At 40.6% G+C, this 27,087-nt stretch overlaps 1 protein-coding gene across 2 annotated transcripts in view; it reads right to left on the bottom strand.

Moving 5' to 3' along the window:
- The window catches only part of slc12a5a (solute carrier family 12 member 5a), a 113,172-nt gene that overhangs the window by 71,748 nt on the left and 14,337 nt on the right, over positions 1 to 27,087 (bottom strand). Inside the window, exon 2 of one of the 2 annotated variants that reach the window (XM_027000666.3) lies at positions 19,906 to 19,941. The exons of the other annotated variant lie outside the window; for it this stretch is intronic. Within the exon in view, the coding sequence (XP_026856467.2) occupies positions 19,906 to 19,941 (36 nt within the window). The remainder of the gene's footprint in view (positions 1 to 19,905; positions 19,942 to 27,087) is intronic. 2 annotated transcript variants of the gene reach the window in all.

Below are 27,087 nucleotides of genomic sequence, written 5' to 3'. Positions count from 1 at the left end.
TCAGTCCTGGGAGGCCTCTCCCAGGACAGTCCGGTTGTGCTCCGTGGTGGGTCCACCAGCTCAGAAAGCACGGCTGTGTTGCGGCTATGACATTCAGCAGTGGGTCCGGAGGTGCGATTACAACATTCAGTGGTGACAACTTCCTCGAAGGGACCCAGCCTGGACAAACAACATATTGCCCCCACTTGTACAGTGGGTGCACACTGCAACAAGTAGATGCACCTGTAGACAAACACAAAAAGGTGCCTAGATGCAACGCCCGCTCAAAGCGCAGGCGCTGGAGACATGTCCTTGGCCCTACAGAACAAGCAAAGGGGCACATCTGCCCTGGGTCCAGACATTCTGCCACGGACTATAGTCCTACTGTCGCCAGCTGCCCAAGGAGAGCCCCTGGGCTGTGGGCAGACCTGTCCAGTACTCATGGCCTGCACTTGGAAGAGGGAGAACACAAACTACTTCCATGCTAGCCAGGGAACTAAGTTGGCTCCACCAGACCACCCACACCGTGGTCCCCATGGAGTCCTTTGGCTCTCCGTGGTCCCGGCTTGGTAGCCCTAGGCCCCCCCAAAGAAATTCAAGGTTCCACTTCTCCTCTGGTGTGGCTGTAAACACCGGTCGTGGTCCTCTCACCGGCACCCAAGGATACAGGCAGCAGCTTGGGATGTCTCTGACCGTGTCCCTGTAGGAAGTCCATTAGCCAAAGAGGGAGTATGAGTCCTGCAAGATGCTAGCAGGCAGGGTGTACATGGAACTCCATAACCAAATGACAGGCATAGTATATAGAAACATCCGTGCTAAATATGGGCTGGAAGTTCCAAGGTCTAAGTGGGTTACAACCCAAAAGGTGGTGGAAAAATGACCATGCTAAGATCCTGTGGGACTTCCAGATACAGACAGATAAGATGGTTACACCAGGAACAAGGAACGCAAAAAGCTCAAGAAATACCAAGGGCTGAAAGAAGAGCTAGAAAATATGTGGAGAGTGAAGGCAACTGTGGTTTCCTTGGTAATTGGAACACTAGGGGCTGTGGCCCCCAAAGTGGGAAAATGGCCCCAACAGAAGCCAGGAACATTGTCCAAGATCTCTACCAATAAGAGTGCAGTCCTGGGAACAGCTAAGATACTATGCTGGCCTTTTAAGCTCCCAGGCCTCTGGTAGAGGACCCGGTCCTGAAGGAAAAAGACTGCCTGGAGGGCGAATGGGGAATTTTACATTTTTTTATATACACATAATCAAGGAAACCAAAATGGTTTTAACTGAAATGTAATTGAAAATTACATGTACATTTTCAATAGCAGGCAGATACTCATTTAGAGAGACTTACGTATTTATTAGACACATGTACAGTGGTGTGAAAAGGTGTTTGCCCCTTTCCTGATATCTTTTTTTTTTTTTTGCATATTTGTCACACTTAAATGTTTCAGATCATCAAACAAATTTAAATATTAGACAAAGATAACACAAGTAAAAACAAAATGCAGTTTTTAAATGAAGGTTTTTATTACTAAGGGGGAAAAAAAAATCCAAACCTACATGGCTCTGTGTGAAAAAGGGATTGCCCTGCCCCCCCGTTAAAACATAAATTAACTGTGGTTTATCACATCTTTGGAAAGCTGAGTTCAATTTCTCTAGCCACACCCAGGCCTGATTACTGCCACACCTGTTCTCAATCAAGAAATAACTTAAATAGGACCTACCTGACAAAGTGAAGTAGACCAAAAGATTATCAAACGCTACACGGCATGCTGTGATCCAAAGAAATTCAGGAACAAATGAGACACAAAGCAATTGAGATATAACAGTCTGGAAAAGGTTATAAAGTCATTTCTAAAGCTTTGGGACTCCAGCAAACCACAGTGAGAGCCAAATGGCAAAAACATGGAACAGTGGCGAACCTTCCGAGGAGTGGCCGGCCGACCAAAATTACCCCAAGAGCGCAGCAACAACTCATCCAAGAGGTCACAACAGAAGGCACAACAACATCCAAAGAAGTGCAGGCCTCACTTGCCTCAGTTAAGGTCAGTGTTCATGACTCCGCCATAAGAAAGAGACTGGATAAAAATGGCCTGCATGGCAGAGTTCCAAGACAAAAACCACTGCTGAGCAAAAAGAACAAAGGCTCGTCTCAGTTTTGCCAGAAAATTAACTTGATGATCCCCAGGACTTTTGGGGGATTACCTTTATCTTTGTCTAATATTTAAAATTGTTTGATGATCTGAAACATTTAAGTGTTACAAACATGCAAAAATAATATCAGGAAGGGGGCAAACACTCTCACACCACTGTATGTTTAGACTATTAGATGCATGCAAAATATCTGATACCTGTTAATCTGTTATGCAATGCCTCAAGCACCCAGATAGAGGTGGGAAGGCCCAAATGTCAAGGTGCAGCCCCTCTCTGCCAAACGTGGGTGTGGGTGTGGGTGTGGGTGTGGGTGTGGGTGTGTGGTCATGCCCTCTCGTGTTTCTCACCTGATCCTTGTTTTGTCATTGTGTGTATATAATACACACTTATCGTTGATGTGTCAATGTTAACACACAGGCTAATGGGATCAATGTCGTGTATGTTATATGTGAAAATAAAACATGTGTTTTGTTTGTGACTCATCCCCACATCCTGCTTAGCCTACTCCTGTCACACCAAATCTACAAAGGTTAACACAACGAGAAAGCAAAATCAGCAAATGAATTTAATTTGTTTTGCATTATGGTATTGGTATTCTAGTCTTGATTTCTGGGTACAAAAATGAAAAGAAATTTAAAATGCCTACTAAGCAAAACTATTGTCAATTAATCATCATTGAGATCTTTGAAACATTTTGTTCTCAATTAATGAATCAAGAATTTAGTAATTTAAGGATGTCAGGAAACGCAAATAACCTATTTCCAAATTAAAATGATTACTGTCTAACAAACTTGAACACATAGCTTTAATAGTTGGTTATTTTATGTGAAAATTTACCACCCAGAAAGGAAACTGGATAAGCAAAGGGAGAAGCAGGCAATGTAACTCAAAGACTTGCTGACAGAAGCATGATATATGTTGCATGTACAATTCCCACTAATTATGGACAGATCCACTATATCCATCTCAAGTATAATGTTTGATGAAGTATGACTTTATTCATGCACATGGATTTTGTGAGCCCAAAACAACTCATTAGATCTGAAAATTAAATGCAATTTTATACTGCCTCTCTCATTCAGTATATACACTGCTGCTCAACATAGACAATATATTACCAGTTTAATGGCCAAATGGCCACATTTACAGTATGTGCCTCTATGAAACACATTTGGCCAATTTCAAAACAGCACTCAGTGCCAGTGAATTCTATGCAGCAGTTCAGAACTGGCAGATCCAGTTATTGTCTGTTATTGTCACAAAAACACAGCGGGCCTGAAACTGCCTAACCCCCCACAAAAGCTTGTTTTGAAAATGAATAGAGGGAAAGTAACCAGTGAATCGAGAAAAAGATTGTGGTAGTTTCCCCAAGCTATCCTGATCCCAAAAGGCAAAGAAAGATTTACACAAACAGGTCATATAGGCACTTTGGCCAAGTGTATGGAATGAAAAAGTTAGGAAGAAAAAGGCTGAGAAAGAGCTCATCTATGAGAGCAGCCTATGATGGATAGGAGAACAGTAGAGCAGATGAGCTATAAGCAAAGGCTTCTGCTGTCTAATCAGCTGTATGCTTTTGGGAGGAGCGCCGAGGAGAAAAAGAAAGAAGGCTGTGGGGGACTCTTTGGGCCAAAACAAATGTTTCTACATCCATTGGCTAGTCTGTGTCTTGGAGGCTGATACCATAGAGCTCCTAGATTCTAAATCCTGGGAAGAAGGAAGATGAGAATCCTGGGAAGATGGAGGAAAAAGAATTGTGGACTTGATACACATCATTAAAAAGTATCACTATTCATTAGAGCAATATAACACAATACAACCCACTAGAGGAAGAAAAAAAAAAACAGGTAAAAATGTCAGCTGTAATTGTCATGTGAACTCTCTGATCTTGGCTCTTAATATATTGAGGATAATTACTTGGGCTTTCAAGATGTATTTCATTTTCAAGGTATACTGTTCATGACTTCATTGTTGATTTCCTCATGGATTCTGTAGTCCATAATGCAGAATCCTGAATTATAGCCATTTAGTGGCTCTGCTAGGCAGTTGGCTACATCTTATAACACCCCATTTTCTCACAAGCTTAATACTCAAGCTCAAATTACTTGGGAACTCCAATATAATGAATATATAATTAATATTTTAAAAGTGCTCTGACAAAGATAAAGGACCTTTACAAATTCTCTTGTTTTCACTCTCGTATTTTAATAATAATTGTACACCCTGCCACAAACCTTTTCTATGTTTCCTCTGGCACCACCCAAAGGTTACTGATAGGTCACTCTTTGACCTCAAAATTTATTTGGGGATATAAACCCCAAACACTGACTAAACACTTTCACTACAAGATGAAAAATACAATTGTCTTAGAATTGACAAATTTCTAATACTGTCACTGGTCATATGGAAATATAGATTAAGTCACCTTTTATAGATCATAAGACCAAATATAGTTAAATACTTCAGTTAAGATAGCTGAATAAAAAAATGGTTCTAAATTTATTTCTCTATGGCATCTTACAGAAAAGGCCTCCAAAATTACTTCAAATTTGTGTATTCATTCACTCCATTTTCAAATTGCAGGTTTACATTTGGGACCTAATGTCATTTCCCGACTTCAATGGAGAAGATGGTATCAGCCCATTCTAAGACATTTAGAAAGACTGAGTTACCTGGCAACTCTTATTTTCTTCCTTCATTTGCAAATGTTGAAGTGCAGGTATGATGCGTTTTGGAATTGTAGCTTAAGCACATTCCTTTCATTTAGCACCAGCCATTGCTAGGGGTCTTTTTTCAGTATTGTTTTGCATCTTCCTTCAGGTTTTATCATTTGACAGCTTATGGAAGGAGGACTTGTAACTTATTAGCAACAGGCTGTAAGAGAAATCAGTTTGGCAAAAAGTCTATACCTTCACCTAATCCAATTTTTGGCTCTCAAAAAAGACTAGGTTCTTTCTGTCTTATGAGTTATGGTTTTCTGGAAGAAGGTTTGTGATTTGTTGTCCTTGGTATTGTTCAGTCAGATTCCATACTTAATGATGGTTTAGTTACTTAGTGGCAGCAACTATCAATACCTTGTTTTGTTAGGTGGCTTTACAGCTGCCAAACACTAATTTCCATACAACTCTCCCCATTCTTTATCTTTACAAAAATGGCTTTTAGATGATGCACTATTTGTCCTCCCACCTGAGACAGGAGATCCCTGAGAAGAGGAAGATCTCAAGGATCCCCTGCATGGAGGCTGATTATTTCTGCCCACCACTGGTTTGTAAGACAGTAGGGAGTCATGAATGACAGTTAGGCCCTCCTGAAGCACCCTTTCCAGAGTCACCATGCATACAAGAGATCTCTGGGCCATTGGTTTGCCAGTGCGTCCACCCCCGGGGCATGCTGTGGTTTGTTAGAGAGAAAAGCAGAAGGAAGTGAGTATTTTCTCCAGATGCAAAGAGATCTATGTCAGCTTTGCCAAACCAATCCCAGATATGAGTCGTCTTGTGAAGAGCAAGCCCCCTCATGTGAGTGCCACGAGTGTCCTTTATGTTTTATGTTATTAAATGTTTCACATCATCAAGGGAGTCTGTGCATCCTGCTCAATGCCCTGCGGCACTTGGGCCATGACACTTGCAAGATCATTTTATGTGGCAGTTAGCAAAGTTAAACAAGCTAGCTAGTGAGTTACCAAAATTCAAACAGTACTCTGCAGGAAGATGACTCACCAACAGGTGTCTGGTGCCATAGTTGCAAGTTGGAATGAAAGTTGTCATACCTATGACAGCTGGTGAACAATTGATTGACAAAGAGGTAAGAACTGTGGAGAAAGGCTCGTAATGAAGGGTTATAAGTGTGGGGTCAGTGTCAGCCACGTTTTGTCACAAGGCATCATCTACCTTACATGTGTCTTCAGCCAGACACGCGAGGGCATGATATCCTACGTGTTGTACCGAGTGAATCAACTGAAAGTAAACTTACAATTATATTAGACATAAAATGAAAATTACATTTACAATAGATCATTACTGTAAACCAAGCTCTAGTTATAATGTATAACAGCTTTTACCTCAGTAGGTGTTATTTGAGCTGCAATGATTGACCATAACAACTCTCAAAACTAGAACAGGATTCATGGGTGACCCTGGCAACATCTCATTCCCACAATGAATCAGGCCTTAATGCTAATCTAACACAGTAAGCTAGTCATCTGTCAGCCCGGGAGTGGCAGGCAGCGGAGAGTTCTCATGATCATGAGATAAGGGTCCGTGCAGTAGATAATTCCAAGCTAAGCAGAGGCCGAGATCCTTGTTACTCTCAGCTCGGGGCTGCAACCTTAGATAACCAGATTACAGCAGTCGGAATTGCCTGATTACATTAAAACAATGTAAAGAAGATCGATAAGCTTGCATTTGTATACCGTAGTCTTGTTAGCTGCTATGCACCATCACTTTGTAATGCTTCCCTTCATAAATGTGTTTAACAATTTAGATACATGTACCAATTTGGTGCATTAATTAAGATCAGAATGCAGAAAATATAATCAGTGGGTAAGTGTTCATGCACTGATTACTGTGTAGTGATCCATCAGCACCCCTACGTACCTGACTATGCACCTTTGAGCGAAAGCATGCATGTGGGTTAACCGTGGGTATTTTTGCTAAATAATTTCTTTATCATTCTCCATGTAGTGAATATGAATAAATTTATTGCTTACACAGGGTGTCACATTACTTGAACATGTTCTTCCACCAAGTATGTTTATGAAGCCATTCATGCATGTACTAGCACTGATTGAAATAAGACATCCCATAATCCGTTCTGTCAACTGGGTTAGTGGGTATTTTCATTAGTTTTAGGACACTGGGCCATATGTGGTCCATCAGGGGTTGCCTGCAGTCTCACTAGCCCCTTGCTTCCATCTGCCCTCTAGGTGTCCTGGAGAAATGCTTAGGTTTCTGACTCCAGGAGATATGAAAACAATTCCAATAGATTCCTTATACTGAGAGAAGACAACATGTATAGAAAATATAGCAAATAACGCTAAATTGTGCATATTTTCTGACTTGGCTCTGTTGGCAAAAAATAAAAAATAGATCAGGCTAATAAGAAAAAAGAAGATATTTGGAGAAATACATTTCATCCTATTGTACCTTTGGGGTAGACTCTAGCATAGAATGTCTTGCTGTGAAAGTTGCACAATTGACACATTTAAGAGAATTTATTTGTTTATATAACGGTACCAAGAGTACACGTTGAATACAATAATACACAGTCAATTGCTATTGCAATATATTTTACAATCTATGCAATATTTAATTCTATAAATGTTTAAATGGTATAAAACACTCATCAGTATTCAATGATAAACTAGCAGGAAATCTTAAGTGACACATTAAACTTTCAGAGTGGCTTAGAAAGAAGCATATTAACATACTTCAAACACTGTAAGCCTGATTTAGACTAATATACAGGTGACATTTTAGTGAGGATAAAATAAAGTTGTCTGTAATGTCTGCCAGGCTATTCTACTAAAAGCATAAAGAAAGGACTTGTCCGTTAGCACTTAGGCACCACATTAGGCATAAAATACAAACCTAAATTAAAACCTAAACTAAATATATAAATATTTCATTTAAAGAAAAAGAAACCAACAAAGTATCTGGAAATATCATACTTAATTATAATGACTGATTCCCTTTGTTGCATCAGTTTTAACCACACTGTCAATAATTTTCAAATTTCATATCATCTCAAGATAAAACTTAACAGTTATTATTTCAAAGGTTTTTTTTTGTCAACAGATAATTATTGCTGCTGGACAGCATGCTAAGCAGAGGTAGGTAGTGCTGGCTGAGCTGAATAAATTAAATCAATCCAACCAAACCTTTCCAGACTGTTCCTGAGAACTGAAAGTCAAAAGAAGTCATGCAAGAGCTGCCCATACCCCAGATCAGTATGCAGCCTTCTAGAAATGCAAGCTGCTGCTGATGCCCCTCTGTGTCCATCAGGTTGTTCTCAACTGTGTGTAATTTGCAACAACTGAGACCCCAGACAGGAAGTGACTGGGGACGAAAGACTTCAACTCAGCTTTACCCATGGTATTACCCATGGTTATGGGCTTCAGTCTTGACACTACTGCTACTTCAATATCTGCAAACCAGGGATCTATATTATGAGAAACACACATTAACGAACTTTCTGCAGTTTGCGCTATGTGTGAGGGCAAGCTGTGACATAACCGAGGCTATTTGAGTGTCAGCATTCCCACCAGGCCAATGAGAAAAGTCTTGGGTGAGTGACACAAAGAAAGGTTGGTGCTGACTTTGTTGAGCTCTGAGCAAACTAGCACTTCACGTGAATTATCCTGACCATAGCAATCACAGCTATTTATTAGGCTTCCCACACAAAGCATATGTGACTACATGGCTTGCCTAAGTGTTCCTGCAACATTAATACATGCTGAAGAGCATATAAATTGTAAGGAAGCAAACAGGAATGTTCTTTCAAATTGACTAAGAATGGCAGATTTAATCACACTTCTCTGGTATGCACTCTTTCTCTAATTCACAAGTATTGACAAATATTGATGGATATAATAGAGAGCTACTGTCAGCAGAAGGGGAATTTGTAAAATAAAAAACCATGTGATACTTGAAAAAAACATCAAATAAGAATAACGTTGACATGCTTTGGCATGTTGCCTCAGGGAAAACCTTTATTTTGTTTTTAAATCCACCCCCCCACACACCTTCCTTATCATTGTTGACTGGAGGACACTGAGCTACTTATGAGGATTTGTTTTCAAGTGCTGAACCCTCCAGACTGATAGACCACAGAGCCTCTTTGAAGATTCACCCTAGACATGTTACAAGGACTGTCTCTTCTCCCTGCTACCTCAGGACAGTGAAGAGTCACAGCCTAGAGAGTGACCTAACACTGTTGCGCAGTGACATGGCTGGGTCAGTGATGCCACGGAGCACTATAGTATGGAGTGTGTTGCTCCGATAATGCTTTTAAACACTGTAATTGATTGAATTCCTTTACAAATCATCCTAGAGCCAGATTCATAATGCTGAAACTTATGATACAAGAAACTGCAGTTTTTCTAAGAGAATCAAAGCCAATAAAAAGTGATCTAATCCGATATATGGTGCATATTAAGCTCAAGTAGCGTATACGTATATGTTTAATGAACATGTATGATAAAACAGCAGTAAGATAAAGCAGCAATCATAAGCATCCACATCCCCTTAGGTTTGTGGGAATTCAAACAGGCTTGGGTGAGGCCTCAGGATTAATGTTGCTTCTTGGCAGTGATGTGGGCATAATCCGTCTTCTACACCTAATAGAGAGCAAACATGCTGGAGAAGACAAAGATGGAGCATACACATACACACAATGTCCATGTAGGAGGCATGCACTGGGCAGAGGCTATCTGACAAACATAAAACTTTCATCAAACTTGAATGAGTAATGAGTAAATGATACTTTTGCTTGTACACCACCATAGCTAAAGTACTTAACATGATGAGCTGACAAACCATTTCAGTTCATCATAAGACTGTGAAAGACATACCCTTAGATCTGTACAAATTCTCCAGCTGTGCACACATTTCATAGATGGACAAAGATCTACACGCACTATGTTCATGCACTCAATCCTGTGCAGTGATCCATCAGCACCCCTACATACCTGACTATGCACCTTTGAGCGAAAGCATGCATGTTGAATATGTGTACAGAACCATAAGGCACTGCATTGTCACACAGTCAGGGGCATCTGTGGGCAGCCAACCAGTGCAACTGGCAACAGATAAACAATGGCAATGCCGAATGCTAATTAAACTGAGTGCATTAATCAGCAAGCAAAGTCAGACTCAGGCTGCGAGGCAGTAAGATACTGTCGTTTGAACAGTACTATTAGCATTCATGTAAGTGTCTCCACTATATATATATAAACAAAGTGTATTTTTCAAGCAGCTGCAAATGTTCTTGTTCATTATTACTACTATTATAATGATAACCAGTTAATCGTACAAATCAGGAAGTTACAAGAATACATCTCAGAGTGAATCTCTGAGTGAATACAATACTTTTTCATTAGACATTAATCTGAAAGAGAGAGGCTCACCCAATAAAGTATCTGGGATGCTGCGTGAGGATGACTGTGTTGACAGGAAGTGTTAATAAGCTGGGGTTAGAATTCGCTTTAGAAATGGCTGGAGGGGACCTTGAAGACATCCTCCCCAATGAATAATACACAGGAAGGGAAGTACAAAAGGATGTATGCAGGTATTGTGCCACTTAACTGTGCCCTGCTGGGGAGATGTGCACTGATGAGTTGTGAAAGCCCCCACCTATAGCGTAGCCACGGCTGAGGTAATGGGAGACATCCTAGGGGTTGGTGTCAATGCTCTTAAGGAGTTTCAGTGACACACAATTGATGCAGGAAAAGACAAGCATGGCATTGTATTAAGGGAGAGGGTCTACATGACTAACAGAAATATCTCACTGATCCGTGACAGACTTTACAAAAAAGGCCTATTCAGGTTCTCTATCAGAACAGCTATAATGTTACAAACAGAACAAATAATCTTTATCAGCAGTATTGGCAAAAATTGCCAAGCATATCACATGACTTGTTTAATTTTACACTTCTTTAAACATAATATTAGTCTATTCTCTGATGAAGTTCTGCTGAAATAACTTTATATATTAAACCTTTACATGGTAAAAATGTTTGTATTCAGGAATTCTATGGTGTGAATGTTAAAACCACCTTGAATTGTGCAAATGTGGAAAAAAAAAATCAAAGGGAGCATGGCTTTCAGTATGGTAAAAGCTCAAATCATTCAAAAGCATACCATAAAAGTCTGATAAGCATACTATAAAGTCTGATTAGTCCATAAATGGCTTTGTCATTTGACAGATTTTACCTTATTGCAAAGTGCCAAATGCATATGATGATGAAGCAAAGCCATTTCCTAGCATGTTTCTGCAAATGGTAGTGCTCTGCAAATGTTTTTTCACCAATCCTCTTAGAAAGAATCTGCCTAGTACCTGTGGTCAAAAACACTCTTTAACATGAACAAAAGCACAGTCCCAAAAAGCCATTATCAAGAAACCCTCAGGCATTCCTAAAAACCTTAAGCTAAAAATCCTGAGGAAATCTTCACCTTGAATACTTAGGTTGGAATAGAGCAGGTTTATATATGGGTTAAATATATAACACTTATATATAAACCAATACTTTATTAATATCATACATCAATATATTTTTATTGTGTCTTTTGTTATGGCTCACTGAACTTGAAACATTTACGGCATTTAGCAGATACTCTTATCCAGAGCGACTTACAACAGTGCTTTGTCATTTACTCATAGAATACATCCTAGCCAGTACAGCAGGTTAGAGTCCAATATGCAAATGATCTAGAATACTGTAGAAATACAAGGATCACTACTGATGCCTAAAAGTACAAAAAGGTCTATCTTATACAATAATAAGTGTAATAAACAATAAGTGTTTAAACAACATCAGTGTAAAACAATACCCTACAATAAGTACTAATTTAGTCAGTCAATATGGGAGCAGGGTCAGTTGTTATTTAAATATTCCACGAATAGATGGGTCTTCAGTCTGCATTTGAAGACTACAAGGGATTCTGCTGTCCAGACAGTAAATGGGAGTTCATTCCACCATCTTGGAGCCAGGACAGAAAATGGTCTCAATGCTTGTCTTCCATGACTTCCATGATAACACTAAAACTCTGAAGTGTATCCTGCCAGCTTGAATTAGAGAATATGTGTACTATACCATACCATAACGGTTAACCATATAGGAATTTAATTATATATATATATATATATATATATATATATATATATATATATATATATATATATATATATATATATATATATACACCCCCCTTAAATGCTTCTTTTGGGTTTTCCCCGTCTTGTATCAGTAAACTTCTAGACATCGCTACAAGTAAAACCTAAGCTTTCCTGTTTTTCTAAGACAAATAAACCTGCTGTCTGTTACTGTGGACATATATTTCTGAACAACAAGCACAGTTTTATTCCTAAAGTTTAATTTTCTGAATGTTTTCAATATTTTACAAACAGTTGACAGGACCGTTTACTTTTTCTGGGTAGCAGAGACTAGTGGCACCATCTCAAATGATTTCCGCCCTATGTAGTGCATTACGTTGGGCATGAAATGGCAGAACCACCACCCAAATAGTGCATAATACATCTTACCTAAAGCAATTTATATTCAGGAATAGTTTCGATAACTCCTTATTTAACATTCACTCACTTAACTGAAATGTTTTTCATTTTTAAGGTAGTTGGCACGGCTGCCCCTCCCCTGGAGTTGCGGTTCCCACGGCAACACCTGTCATGCCTTCCAATTGCTTCCTTGTTTTTGGTTTCGTTCTGTTCTGCCTCCTCGTTTCACTCTCCGCTCTAGTTATTGAGTACACCTGGGTGTAAATTAGCCTTTGATAGTTTGTCTATTTAAACCCTGTGCTGAGTAAGCCTGGTTGTCGACTATTGTGACCTCTATACACTGCGTCCTTGTTTTTAGCACCGATAGCACGTTACTTCTATGTACGGTTGTTCGGTCCCTGGTTCTGCTCGCTAACGTTGTCTAGCGTTGTTACTACTTTGTTCCCCGCTTATCGTGTTTTAAATTTGTTTTGGTTTATGTCGTTAGCTTGCTGGTTTTGTTTCGTTTGTTTCCTTCGTGTTTAATAAACATCTCTCTGGATTTGTGTTCTGCCTTCTGCCTCATCCCTGTTACAACGTCACAATAGTACTCTTAGTATGGACTAGGAGTCATTTGATACGGGATCGAAAGTCTCTATTTAAGCGGCAGAATGAAAGAACCTGACTAACTTACCAAGTTAGCTAACGATAAAAAGTCTCTGTACTCTGAATATACCTTTTCTCTACTTCGGCCATTCTGTTCCTCACTCCGACAGCCAAACAAGTTGTGCAGTTTCATTCATCCTGTTGGATTATTTTTATTGTGTACCTTTTCAGCTCCTCTTTTGCGCTTTTTTGATGCTTGCTCCATGCTTTCTCCATTTTCCACTCATTACTAAACTGTTTTTGCGGCTGTTGTGATTACGGGTTATCCTGGTAAACGGTATTTCCGTAAGTGGCTGACAGACATGCTCTAAGGATACCGTCGACCAATACACACTTCAATATTAGAATACTTAATTCGGGTTCTATTTTTAGCTCTCTCGGCGGCCCACACAAAGAGCAGCTCGTTGGGAATTGTCGGGGAACTCCCGATTAGAGCTTAAAAAGGTTCTTGCCTTGTGGGCTCGCTGACAAGACCCTGTAGTTGGCTTGGCTTTTATGATCGAGAATCTCAGTCTGAGCTGTAACCCTTGTTGCCACTGGACAGACTGAGAGAAAAGTCTATTTATCTAAACCGCGTGCTTTCAAATGTGTTGTACTTAAGACCTAAGAGACAGGAAAAGGGGGCAATACAAATATAAGTGTTGTCCTCCTAGCGAACTCACTTTCTGCCCTTAATGGAATGGTATGAGAAGATGTAGCTAGTTTTTTTGTAGTGCACTGCAGGGGTGTGGTCTTGAACAGGACTCTTCCTGCATGCTTATTCTCTGCATGGGAAGGCTGGTGTGATCAAACAATGGCCAAAGTGACTTGAATGATGTGGGGCTAACTAGTGCTTCAAGGGGTATTACATTGCATTGTATTGCCACCAAAATTCACCAGATTATGCAGATATATTCACAGGTTATGTTCCTATATGCAACTGTTTCGCCAAATTCTGTGGTTGCACATTGTGTAGATGTATACAGGTTGTGAATGCAAGAAATTAATAAGCCAAATGACTCCTGCATTTTATATGGTGCACTATAAATAAGTATGCATATTATTCTACTTCTAAGCCATGCACATGTTTGGTTTCTGTACAAATTCTGCACCAGGAGAAGACAAACATTCTCTATTTTTCGTCTACATCCAAAGAGGAATATTTTACAGCTCTCATGAGAACACTGAAAAGAAAAAGGGTGGAAAAAAGGATTGCTAGGGAAAGAGAAAGAATGGGTGATGGAGTGTGTGAGGACATAAGGGTGGGTTGGAGGCAGTGCAGCGATGGGAATAGCATGCATTAAGCACTAATGTCTTGGCCAACTAAATATGGACTATGGGATTAAATATATAAATAGCAATGCGTGATCAGAATTGCTCCATTCTTTCATGCACTGTCATCTCTGTATGAGAGGATAGGAGTACTGAAAGCACTGGACAAATGCTTGCAGTCACTATGACCAAACAGCATTCCACAAGATTACCACTAAATACATTTTATTGCCATTATACTGTATACTGTGTCATTACTAAACAGTTTACTGTACCTAAAAGTGTTTTATGGCCTTTAGTACCATCATGTTGGAGATCATCTAGAGACTATGCATTATGCACTGATCATCTTCAGCACTATGAAGAATGAACTCTTGAGCTACATCAACAGTCTGTTCATAGAGACGAATATGGATACAAAGTGTCATGTAGTGGTACTTATTCTAGATTAATATCCCTCTGCTTGTGGTTCCCTCTAACAGAAGAAGTTAGATATTACCAACAATGCTGCCTTATTTTTATCATCACACCAAAAGTGGTGCTCAGCAGCTACTTGGTTTGTGTATTAGATTATAACAGTAAAAACAAAGAAAATTTAAATATTTTCAGTTTTAGTCTTTAACTAACTATGCAGCATTACCACCAACACATCAATACAATACACTTTGCAGTGTATGACTGGTTATTTTTGTTTGTCTGTTTTAATCTTTTATCCTTTTAATGTATTTTTTCTACTTTTTTTCCCCTTGTTTATTTCACTGTGCGAAATTACTGTCTTACATGACACTCTCCCCCTGCTCAGACTTCAAACTGCAATGAGGGACAGGATGTAGGAGTCCCACACCATGTTTAAATGTTTGTGTGGAACGCCTCTTCAGCATTTACGTGGACCTGGCATTTCTCAGTGCCGTTACTGAGCTGGCCATACTAGGGCTGCAATCAACCACTCAGTCGTGATTTTAGAGTCTTGGAGTGCCCTGAATGACTCCAGGCTATATGACAACCTACTCAAGTGCCGATATTACACAGATCACACTCTCGTGATAGAAGAGTGAATATTCCCTTAAAAAGGGATCAGACCTCAGCATGGATCCTTTTCCCAGTAACCCAGTCTTCAAATAACACGAAGCAACACTGGCCCAAATGAGGCAGAATTAAACCAGTGCAAACAGGTCACTGTGTCTTCCACTGGCCATGTCTTTTTAAGGCATTGTGAGCAAATGAGCCCCACATTTGCATTTCAGCTTCCTCTTCCTGGGGCTGAAATTAGACATCATGACAAGCGTATGCTAGAACCTACACGCACACACAAATGTGTGTTCACAAACTCTATGAAACAAAATCTCTGTACAGTCTCACAAGCACAAGGCTCTCTATATCTGCCTTATTCTCACACACATACACTCATCCATGGGAAAAGCATGCCTCTGTTTGCTTGGTTCTTTCATCTATCCAAGAAAAGCTTTCTGCATCCTGTATCATATCTGAACCGAGTTCATATCTCAGACACATAAGTGTCACTGAAAACCCAGTGAGCCCACAGCTCTCTCCCACACATCTCCAGAGAATCAGATGGTCTCTTGGTCCTTCTCCCATCCTGCCATGGTGGCAATTGATCAGCATCTTTAAATGTGCGTGAGATTTTTTGTTCAACAGCACCTCAGGGGATGTGCATTTTCATGTGCGTAGTCTGTGTGGTGCTTGGTGAGAAACATCAAGAAGCGGCAGGGCACCGCGAGTTGCGAGTAGCACATGGGCCCACCTTCCTGTTGGGGGACAGTAGCCACCTATATCTCATGGCCCTGACCTTAACTACAGGAATGACACACCAGGGACAGAACTGGAAGCAGAGTCGGGGCTAAAGACTCCTGGGTGTAAGAGTACAAAGGATTGTGGAGATGTGCTTCATGGTTACTTAAGAAGGACAAGCATATGGCAATAAAAGAAGATTTAATAAAAAAGGGATGTCCTCACTGGCAGCGTGTCTCGTGGTTTTGGAGACCAGATAGAAGGGAAAGGCAATGCAAAGTGTAGAGAAAAAGGAGAGAGGTAGGGGTTATTGCGCATGATATATATTAGTTGAGGTGGGGTTTATTGCGCATGATATATTAGTCAAGCCCAGATGTGTACTCAACATCAAATCCTCTGCAGAGTTGCCACTGGAGCACTGCTCCAAATACCAATCATGTGCCCCACTGGTTGCCCCGGCAACAGCACTACTCTCCTATATAGAGAGCAGCAGGCATGCACGAAGAGCCCCCCCCCCCCCCCCCCGTCTCTCTGTCATGGTCTCTCCGCTTTACTCCGGTCTTTGTCATCCGTCTTCGCTCCTCCCTCCCTTCTTTGGCTACGGCGCTGTCCTCCCCTGCACCTGGAGCTCGTTGCACAGGTCTTCCTTCAACTGTTTAGCTCCTCTTTTGTCTCTGTGGAGCTTGTGGTCGGTGGCGGTGGCGGTGGGCAATGAAAGGTGACAGTAGCGAAGGTGGATAAAGTGCCTGTGGCTCCCTCTAGACAAGTCGGGTTTCCTCTGCTCCCCTCACCTCACCTCCCCCAATACATCCACCTCCATGGTGTAGCATATGTGGCTCAGGAGATTGTTGATTTCGCTGCAGCATCAGTCATGCTGCGATCACCTGAGGCTCGGTTTCCAGGCAACAGCATCATCTGGACACATTCCATGAGCCAGCACTGGCCCCACCATGTTGGGAAAGATGTGAGCATGTTTTGAACATTTGCCAGCGGTTTCTGATGCTCACCAAAGATGTTAGGCAAGCCAAGTTAGTTCATGGCTTCAGTTACCACTTAAACTCACTCTGCTCAGTTCAGAAATTTGTAGTATTAAAAACAGCTTCTATAGGCTAGAGTGGCAAGTATGTAACCTTCCCTTATACTTGAGCAATAGCAGGAAAAGAGTCTAAATCTAAGAACTCTGGGCAGTGCTGAAAGAAGCCTGGTATAATATACCAGAAGATTACTTCAGAAAACTTCAAGAAAGTCTCCCCAAAAGAGTTCAAGATGTGTGCCAAGGGAGGCTCTAAATGTTGACTTTTTCCTGTAGAATACTTTATTTTTCTTAAAATTGTGTTTTTTACAAATTTACTGTACATATTGCCTGTATTTTTGTTAGGTTCTTAATAAAGAGACTGAAATGAATATATTACCATTGCTAAAACAATAAATCAACTAAGACTTTTGCACAGTGCTGTACTTTTCTGGTTTCCTTGGTGATAGATGTAACTCTAGTAGTGGCTGTAGCATCTATCCTGTAAATGATCACTGGGTTTCCACTAGAGCATCTCTCCTCACCTAAGCTAACTTGCCTGTCTTCCCCATGCTGGTGTCCCTGTCTTCCCATCCATTCAGAGAAACAGCATGCTGTCCTTTTACACTCTACTGGGTTCAGCCCTGCCAGACTGGCCTCTTCCATTCTACAGTCTTTACTGTGTGTGTGCACACACGCACAAACAGCAACCGCCACAGCTGAAATGAAAAGAGCAGCATTTAGATACGGACTTTAGCATTCAAAATGACTCCAAAAGTCAGGTTATGTCCACATTATCATTTGGAATTGGATCTGTGGAGATGTTTTGTCTGTCATATTACAGATTGACCCATGGAGATGTTTTGTCTGTCATATTACAGACTAGCATGTGGAGATATTTTGTCTGTCATGTAAATCACTTCAGCTACAGGGTGTTGGAATGGATCTGTCCCATTCAAGTCTAAACCTCCATCAAAGGAATGCTGGATTTGTCTGCAGTGCCCTCTATTGTCTGTCATAGTCAATACAAATATCAGTCTGTGCAGAGGGAGCGAGAGGGGGAGGGAGAAAGGGACACGACCAAAGGTAGACTCAATTAATGCATTTACCTCTTATAAAATATAAAAACATAATGACATCAACAGAAAAGTAACTGTATAGGTATACAGGAGGAAATGAAAGAGGCAAACCATCCCACATAATAACCTTACAGAAGACTGAATCTATCTACCTTTGTTCTATCGCCTTATAATATTTTTTCCTTGTCAAACCGCAAAAGGTTACTTTGATCCACAGGCATCTTTTTCCCCATCTTAGCCTGCCATGTATGTAATACCTCTGAAAATTATTTCCTGAACACAGACTAATCCTAGTCTTACACTAAATTAAATTTTAATGGACATTAAGAATATTTCGTCATACATAATGCCTTGAATTAAATGTTTTTACTGATATCTTTCTGACATTATTGTATGAAGACTATGCAACATACACACATATAATCCAAATTAATTTACAGCTATCCAGATAAATTCCCATCTAATTTAGCCTGGATTGTTGTAATTATATATGCCAGTTCTAGAAGGACTGGAGGAATGTGTGATTGTCTAGTATCCTGTTTAGAGTTCCTGAGAGAAAGATTCTGAGCAGACCTAACCTAGAGTAAGAGCATTTTACCAAACAGGATTACAAACCAAGGTCATTGACACCATGGCACCTTATCCAGCACTTCCAGCCAATGAATGTGCCAGTGCTTAAGCCTCTTACAAAGTCCTGGGGGTGACATCAAATAAAGAAAGCACTTTTGGCAAGTTTTACACCAATTTAACACCAATCTCCTAGCAATGCACAATTATTCTGACACTAGTAGTGTAGTCTTGGACTAAATGTTTTTACAGTGACCTTGTTCCTTTACATTTGCTAATCTTCACTGTATAAATTTTTTCATTAAATTGTACAGAAGCAATGACATAATCCATGAATTGGACAGATTATGCTAATGTGCACTATGAGTAATGAGCACTTTTATCTAGATGGAGATCGCTAAACTATGCTGTGATGGACACCATCAGTTAGGAAGCTTAAATGGGTGCTCTGGCTACTATTCCAGAGAGCTAGCTCTTTGGTCCAGTGGTCAGCGCTCATATTTACCTCCTGTCAGCCCTGGGTTTGAGTCCTGGGTAGGATGGCTGCCTTTGTTACACATGCCCAGGATGCACAGTATGCATGTTCCAATCATCCTTTGAGTGTCAGTGAGAACAGATAAACATTAAGGTCAAGGAAAGCAAGAGAGAGAAAAAAAATCACCCAGGTTCCAAAAAAAATACAGAAAGTTATAACTGTAGTTTACATATAGCTGCTTGGAATGATGCCACTTAAAGCACACCCACTTTGCAATAGACACTGTGCTGGTGATGCTGTCTCAACAGCAGACTGAGCAGGAGGGGGGCAAAAATGCTCCAGCATCATTAAATGTGGGTTTACTGAGCTGAGAGAAGGTGTGGGCCCGCGTGGCAGCATGTGGGAATGTGGCCCCTGAATTTACAAATTTACAAATTAGTCTTCCCTCCCGTGCAAACAGTGCTATTGACCTTTGCATCCCTTAAAGCCTGGGGGAAGAGTGGTGGAAAGAGAGGGAGATGGTCATTTGGCAGAAACACTTTCAGCCAAACATTGGACTTAATAAAACACAACCACTGTGACAATTGTCCTGGCCTGATTCAATTACGAACAAGTGCTAATAGGTTTGCCAATTGCGGGCAACTTGATTGCAAGTGATGCAGCAGGACACATATAGCCTCCACGGGACAAACGTGGCTCTCAGCAAGGCAGACGGAGAGAGGGAGAGAGAGCTTTTGTTCGCATGCACACCTACACACACGTTACATCCTCTTACCAGAAATGGCCCCATGTGTTGCACCCCCACACCAGGCTGCAAGAGAAACCAAGAGTAAGGACTAAAAAAGAGGAAATGCAGAAGATAGGCAGAATAATAAGGGAGCAGGGAGGGATGAGTGAGAGAGAGAGAGAGAGAGAGAGAGAAAGAGAGAGAGAGACTGTAAATCCCCAGTTTTTATCTGAAAAAAAAAACACTTCCATGGTTCCTGTCAAAATGTATGTGCTTAACAATCTGATCTGTTTCGGCCTGTCGAAAAGAGAGCTCAAAGCTTGCTTTTGAGTGTGTGCGTGTGTGTGTGTGTGTGTGTGTGTGTGTGTGTGTGTTTGTGTGTGTGCCTGAGAGAGAGAGAGAGAGAGAGAGACACTGACTAGGTGAGGGGCCTAATCTGCTCTCTCCATTTCCCATAGGATATCATAGCTTGAGTTTTCAATTTGACTCCAGCCATGGGCACTACTACAAATCTGGGGGCTCTGTGCATTTCGTCTAGTTGCACGGCTATCTATTAGCCCTGCTTCTCTTTGTCACAGACAAAATCAATTTCAATTAAAATAAGCATGGCACTGGGCCCATCCCTCCTTTGATGCCAATCAGTACACTCTGGAGTGAGAGAGAGAGAGGAACAGGGCTAAGGGAGATGGAAGTCTTCCTTTATCTCAGAATCTCTTTCCCGCACCCTCACACACATGCTATGATTAACTCTCATGTAGGAATGCTAACCCATGTGTGATATGCTCCCTGTGAGCCGTGTGTAATGGGAGGTACCTTTGACATTACTGCCCCTTTGCTTATTAGGCACAATGTGGCTTTTACACAGGCAGAAAATAGATTCCTTGCACTGAAGAAAAATCCCAGTAAAATTGTTGGTTGAGGACCTTGGCACTTAACGAAAATGTTGATTAAATGACATTTTCTAGCCTGAGAAAAACTGCATTTTCAGAAGTTACAGCTTAGAGAACATGCAAAATGTAAGCTTCAAGATATCTATTAACATAATGGTATAAAAATCTATTGTATCTTATTAAGATAACATACAGTTACCAATCTACACAAAAGAAATGAAAAAGAAAAAAAAGTAGAGAGGAAAAAAAAGTCACATTGTACATTATTATGCTTTGAGCTTACATCTGTGAGATGATCGATACAAGGCACATTTGCTACACTGGTAAGTCTCAATGACTACACTATTATATATTTTAATCCAGACTAATGATATCTGATAAACTAGAGATCCTAGAAAATATTAACTCATTAAGAATGTAGTGCTGCGTCATGCCAAAAGATAAGAATTACTGTATGCGTAAGGATATCCTATACCCTTCAGAGGGGTCACTATTCAGTCAAGTCTTATCCTAAGTGCTGTTACTTACATAACTACCACTAGTGAAGTGATGCGCGCGTGTGCGTGTGTGTGTGGGAGAAAGAGAGAGCGAGCAAGAGAGAGTGAGTAAGAGAGCATGAAACAACCAGTTTATTCTACCTCTCTGATGTCCCAACATTCCTGATAATAAACTGTGCGTCTTTCTCTCTCTACTGTGCTCTCACCCCCCAGCTCCATGATGAGATGAGGCATGAAAGATAAGAAAAGGTATTATGTAAGGCCTGCATGGAATTACAAATCAGAGTGGAAGCCTTGCGTGGGAGGGTAGCTCTAAAATAGCCTGGATTGCTTGCTAGTGGTGGTGGCACCGAAACAGCATTTGCCTTCCACCTCAAAATGCAGTGAATTTCTGAGAACTCTAAATGTTCTCAGGTTCCCCCCTCTGTTGTGACAAAAAACTGACTGCAGAAAATTCAGAATGTCAAAATGCCTCCATCTTGTACCATTGCCTTGCACTCATACATTCACTTTTTCCAAGAGAGAGAAAAAAAAAGGTTTCATGGGTCAATTAACCTGAAAAAACAGTGACTCAGCATTATGCATTTAAATAGGAAACAGATACTGTTGAATACTCACAGGAAGAGGGATTTGTGCAAATATTTGTAATAAGTATAAGTGGTGTCATGCAGACCATGAAGAGAACAATGCCAGTGGGAGGGAAAAAAAGCAAAAAAAAAAAAAAGCAAAAAAGAAATTGCAGAGGTCTTTCCAGTGGACATTGGCCAAGTCATCCTTCTGGCCTCCCTCTCTCTCCTTCCATTATTTGGAGAGTAAACCTTACAGCAACTAGTAAATCAAAGCCACGGCTCCACCACAGACCGACACAACCTGCTTCTAAAGCCCATGTGCCTACCCTGCCTCACCTTCTACAATCAGCATGTAGTTGACTGTGGTAAGGTCACTCTCTAAACAAAAACCAAACACAAGATCACTAAATCGCACCACCGCGTAGCGACAAAATCCAATCTGCGGTGTATAAAAGTTCTGATGAGACAGAAGAGGGTTATTAGATGTCTCTATTTCAGCAATGTTTTCATACAGCAGAAAGAAATTTGCTATCATCGGCCTTGCATGATTGAAGTCAAGTCCTCTATGAATATAAAGGGGATAGGGATACTTTTCTATAAACAGAATTGTGAAGGTTGATAATGTGCTTCACATGCAAATAAATATCATCATGAACACAAGGGATCTTCTCTGCTTGTAGCTCTCTCTCTCTCCCTCTCTCTCACTCTCTCAATTTTTCTTTGTCACTCTGTTTCCCTCTTCGAATATGTGAATACTTTGATATGTAAATCTTCTGGTTAGACAGGCTCATTGTCATAGCTTTGTTCTTAAGCTGCTGAGAGGCAGAATTAGTGGAAAGAGAAGGGAGATATATAACCCCCCCCCCCCACTCGCACACACACACACAGACACACACACACACCAGTACCACCACCATCGCGCCAACCCGTTTCCACTATGGCAACGGCACCGCACTGCACCAAAATAGAAAGAAAGCGAGAGAGAGAGAAAGGAAAAAGTCTCCCTAGTGAGGGAAGCACATTCTCCATTTATCTGCCTTGCACCTAACTGACAGGTGAGGGGCTGCCTTAAGCCCCCAAACAATCATGTTCTAGTCATCAGCTCCATTAGCACATTTTGCCTTCAAGTTCCTTCAATTAAAAAACTCTACAAAGATCTACAAAACAACCACATGCTATTCAGTCCTCCTGTTTGGCCACTGCCATTACTGTAAGTATATACAATTAAATATATTTATTAACTGAAGAGAAACATTTATTATCTGGCCTGAAAAACTGCCGGGTGTTTTTTTTTTTTGGTTTTTTTTTAAGCCGGGTTACATGTAAAATGCATGAATGCCACCTTATATCTTAAACACTAATAACATTTATTTTACATAATCTTTGGGTCCTTAAGAAAAGGCAGAAGACAAAGGAGTCACGCAACATCAAATTATCATATCAAAGTGGCAATGCCATATTATCATATTAGAGAAAGGCATTCCACAGGATCACAATGCCTTGGGTTCATTTGCTGTGCATATTCTCCTGCATGTGTGAAGATGGCTTTGATATGTACTCATAAAAGAAATTAAATGGATGAGGGAGAGTCATCAGTGCTAGCACCATTCTGTAACTGAGTGGAAAGCCAGCTGTGTCAGTTCATCTCAGACACAGGGCATGTATGGCTAGAACCTTGTGAGTACTGCTTTTGGTTATAGTACTTCATATCTGCAATCTGAAGGAGTTTAACGACAATCTTAACTCCATTAGAAGGGAAAGTGTTAGGCACAGGGTTGCATATATATAATGTTTCTGTGTCCCATAGTTTCACAAAGTACAAACTTGCAATTTAACCTACTATGATGCATTATTGGCAATCGGCCAATAATGTATGGCTATTTTAAAATAATCTTCAAATTGTGATGTTTGCTTCTATTATTTGTTAAGTGTCCATTGTTTCATTATGCTTTTCATTTATTGTTCTTTATTCATTTGCATTTTTCATCACAGTCAATTCACTTCTAAGTTGCTTACATTATGTTTATTGTAAACAAATTGTTAACCACTCCTAACTATAGAAATATTATTGCTATAGAAATATTATATGAAACAATTAGTCAAAATATATTAAAGTCTGAAGTTTGTAACTTCAAGAAAACAGGAAAGAAACTAAATTTACTGTCCATGAGCTTGAAAACGATTTAAATATACAAGAACCAAAGCATGCCCTTTCTCCAACATATACCTAAAAGTTCAACCCTCTACTCAGTAGTGGGAAGTGTGAAGTGGGAAGGAGCAGAAGACATGCAGGGAATGAGTGACCTCCCTCTTCATTTCTTCAGCAAAGAGAAGATTCAAAGTTTTTTCTTGAAACTAAGTCAATAGCCTCTTGCCCAGTGGTTAGAACAGACTCGGATTCCATGTTACCCTATTTTATTCTTTACATTTTCTTTGTTTAGTTGATTCTGCTTATTTCCTTATATATTAGCTTGTATTTGTCTGAATTCACTCATCATATCTTATATCAATCAAACTCGCCTTGCTATGTTGACTGAGATTGAGGTTTTATTGAATGGCAGTCGATACACCATTCCAGAATCATCAAAAGCAAGGACGAGACGCATGACCACTAATACCCCAAACTCCTACTTCTGAAAGAGAGTTTTAGGTCTTTTGGGATAGGCCTAACCAAACCAGTTCCAAAAAATCCTGCAGATCAAGAATCCTAGTTGTCATTGGCCTATATCGCTCGCACAGGGTCTAGCCAGCACTGCAATGGAAAATGGACACTCATTTTGGTTTGATGAAAACTGACACTTTCCCTCAGTGCCACCCAGACAGGTTGACATGGTCGAGCCCAACGAGTCGTAAGGGCAGGCATTTTCCCTTTTACGTTGCGCTACTGTTGATATATCAAAATTAGATCAGTAATGTTTTCCTCCCATCTGCAATGCATCCTCCTCAATCCTATAAGTATTTCTTCCTCCAGCTGTTGCATAAGTTTCTCCTGTTATACTTTAATCATGCTAGATTCTCACCACAAATCTTGTATGGTTAATAAGTTTTCTTTTTTGGTCGTTGTTTGGTTTGATAAGTAGACTTATCAGACATGTCACCAGGGCTCCGAGTGAAGCAACCACCCTTGTATTGGCCATAGCTGTATATCTTAGTTATGAGTTCGTGGGCCATAACTCTATATCTGTATTAGCATTATGAAGGTAGAGGCAGCAAATTTTCTGTCACATGTCTCTGCAATGCGTTTCTGCCCTAATTAATCTGGTTAACTATGATTGAGAATTTAATAAAGTGTTAAACCGCTACAAGACACATCAAGGCCAGACAGCAGAGGGTAAAGAAGGCACTGGCTCACTGGAGGCATTCAGAGAGTTCTCCACCAGGGCACAAGGCTATGGGATGAATTCCTTCACCCATAGGTCTTCACCCTTAACTAGATCTCGCTTTCCACCTCCCATTCAGGTGGATATCTTGAGCTCCATCTCTGCCTTTCTTTGTTCAACCCCAGTTCGCGGCCACGAATGGAGCTAATAGGTGTTCATTTTCCTGACCTACCTCAGGCAATATATTCACACAATATAAGTTTCTCAAAGACCACTCTTTGATGCTGTGTGAGACAGAGGCACTAAGCTTGCTGGTAATTGGTATCATTTACGACATTTAGCTGACGCTTTTATCCAAAGCGACTTACAATTATGACTGAGTACAACTTGAGCAATTGAGCTCAGGAGCCTGGCAGTGGTGGGGATTGAACCAGCAACCTTCCAATAATAAGTCAAGTATCTTAACCCCTGAGCCACTACTGTATTATCTGCACAGTGTTGTTCTTGGACAGTAATGTTCTTACTTTTTCTCTGAGGGACAGTCTTCCCTCTGTGTATGTATGTCTCTAGTTGTTTTCTGGGGAGAGTTCCCAATTCTATCAGCTGCTTCATCTCTCTGTTTTCTACACCTCTTTTGTAGTCATGGTGGTAGTTCTTGACTATTCTGGACCCTGGTTTAATCACTAGGCTGGGCTAGTCAAGTGTGCCTTACCTCAACCAGCTCTTTTGTCCTTCTGATTTTTTCTAGAGTTTCTTTTGCCTTCCCAGGAGTGTAGCGAATAGAGCAGTGTGCTCTAGTACCCCACTCTTTCAGTTATATCCACTTTCATGTACAGATTACATCTCCTGCAACTATTCTCCACTCTTCTTTCCTTGCACCACCTCATCTGCACTTGAATCCATCTAGGAGGTCCCTCCCCTCCTAGAGTTTCCATTAGAGGTGCAGTCTGTCAGGGTGCCTCAACCCCGATCACCCTGGCAGCCTTGCTGCCCCATCACAAATAAAGGCATTTTAAGGCAGATTTTAAGTGCATTATGCATATGTTTGTTTCTAAGACAAACATAATTTGGTAAAGCTGTTTGCCTATATGCATTCATTTTCAAATTACACACAATTTTAGATGCATCCTCAGCAAATAGTTTTCTTCCAGAACTTTAGTTCCTCACCCTACAAGTGCTCTGCATATATGAGAATGTCTTCAAGATGGAAAAGCATCATAGGTGGCTGCCTTATGAAGCTGGTTAAGAGAACACCAAGGGCACGCAAAGCTGTCATTAAAGTAAATGATAGTTATATTGAAGAATCTAAAATCTTCACTAGTCAGTATTTATTTATAACAGCATAATCACAAAAAAAAAACATCAGCATGAGGACTTTGCAATGTTACCTCCAAGATATTGGGTTTAGGAGCCAACACCCAACTCGAGTTAACCTGAGTACTCTTGCAAATGGTGTTCATTCCCCTACATTAAACTCTCTTGCTTCTTTTTCTCCTCTCCCCTCAGATAAAATCCTTCAACTCCTGACTTCCAGCAATCCAACTACATGTCTGCTGGATCTGTGAGATCTGTTTCCTTTCATCTCTTTCATCAACAAAACCCGTCAGCCTTTGGACATGTATGAACCTGCATTCAAAGCCGCCAGGGTGATACCAAACTTAAAGGCGGCCACACTTGACAGCTCCAACATAATCAATTATGGACAGGTATCACTTCTCTCTTTCCCCTCAAAAGTCCTTGAACAAGCAGTTTACAATCAATTATCTTTTTCCCTCACCCAGAGCCACCTCCACGATCCCAATCATTCTAGCTACAAACCGGCACATTCAACAGAAACAGCTCTCATTGCAGTGAAAGAGAAACTTAATTCTGCCAAAGCTGCCACACTTTCATCCGCCTTGATTCTTCTGGACCTTTTGGCAGACTTTGACACTGTAAACCACCACATCCTCCT

Source organism: Electrophorus electricus, chromosome 7 (genome assembly GCF_041902795.1).
Source record: "Electrophorus electricus isolate QZ-2024a chromosome 7, ASM4190279v1, whole genome shotgun sequence".
Lineage (NCBI taxonomy): Eukaryota > Metazoa > Chordata > Actinopteri > Gymnotiformes > Gymnotidae > Electrophorus > Electrophorus electricus.
Note: the sequence above shows the minus strand (reverse complement) of the source record. Positions and strands in the feature narration are given on the sequence as shown.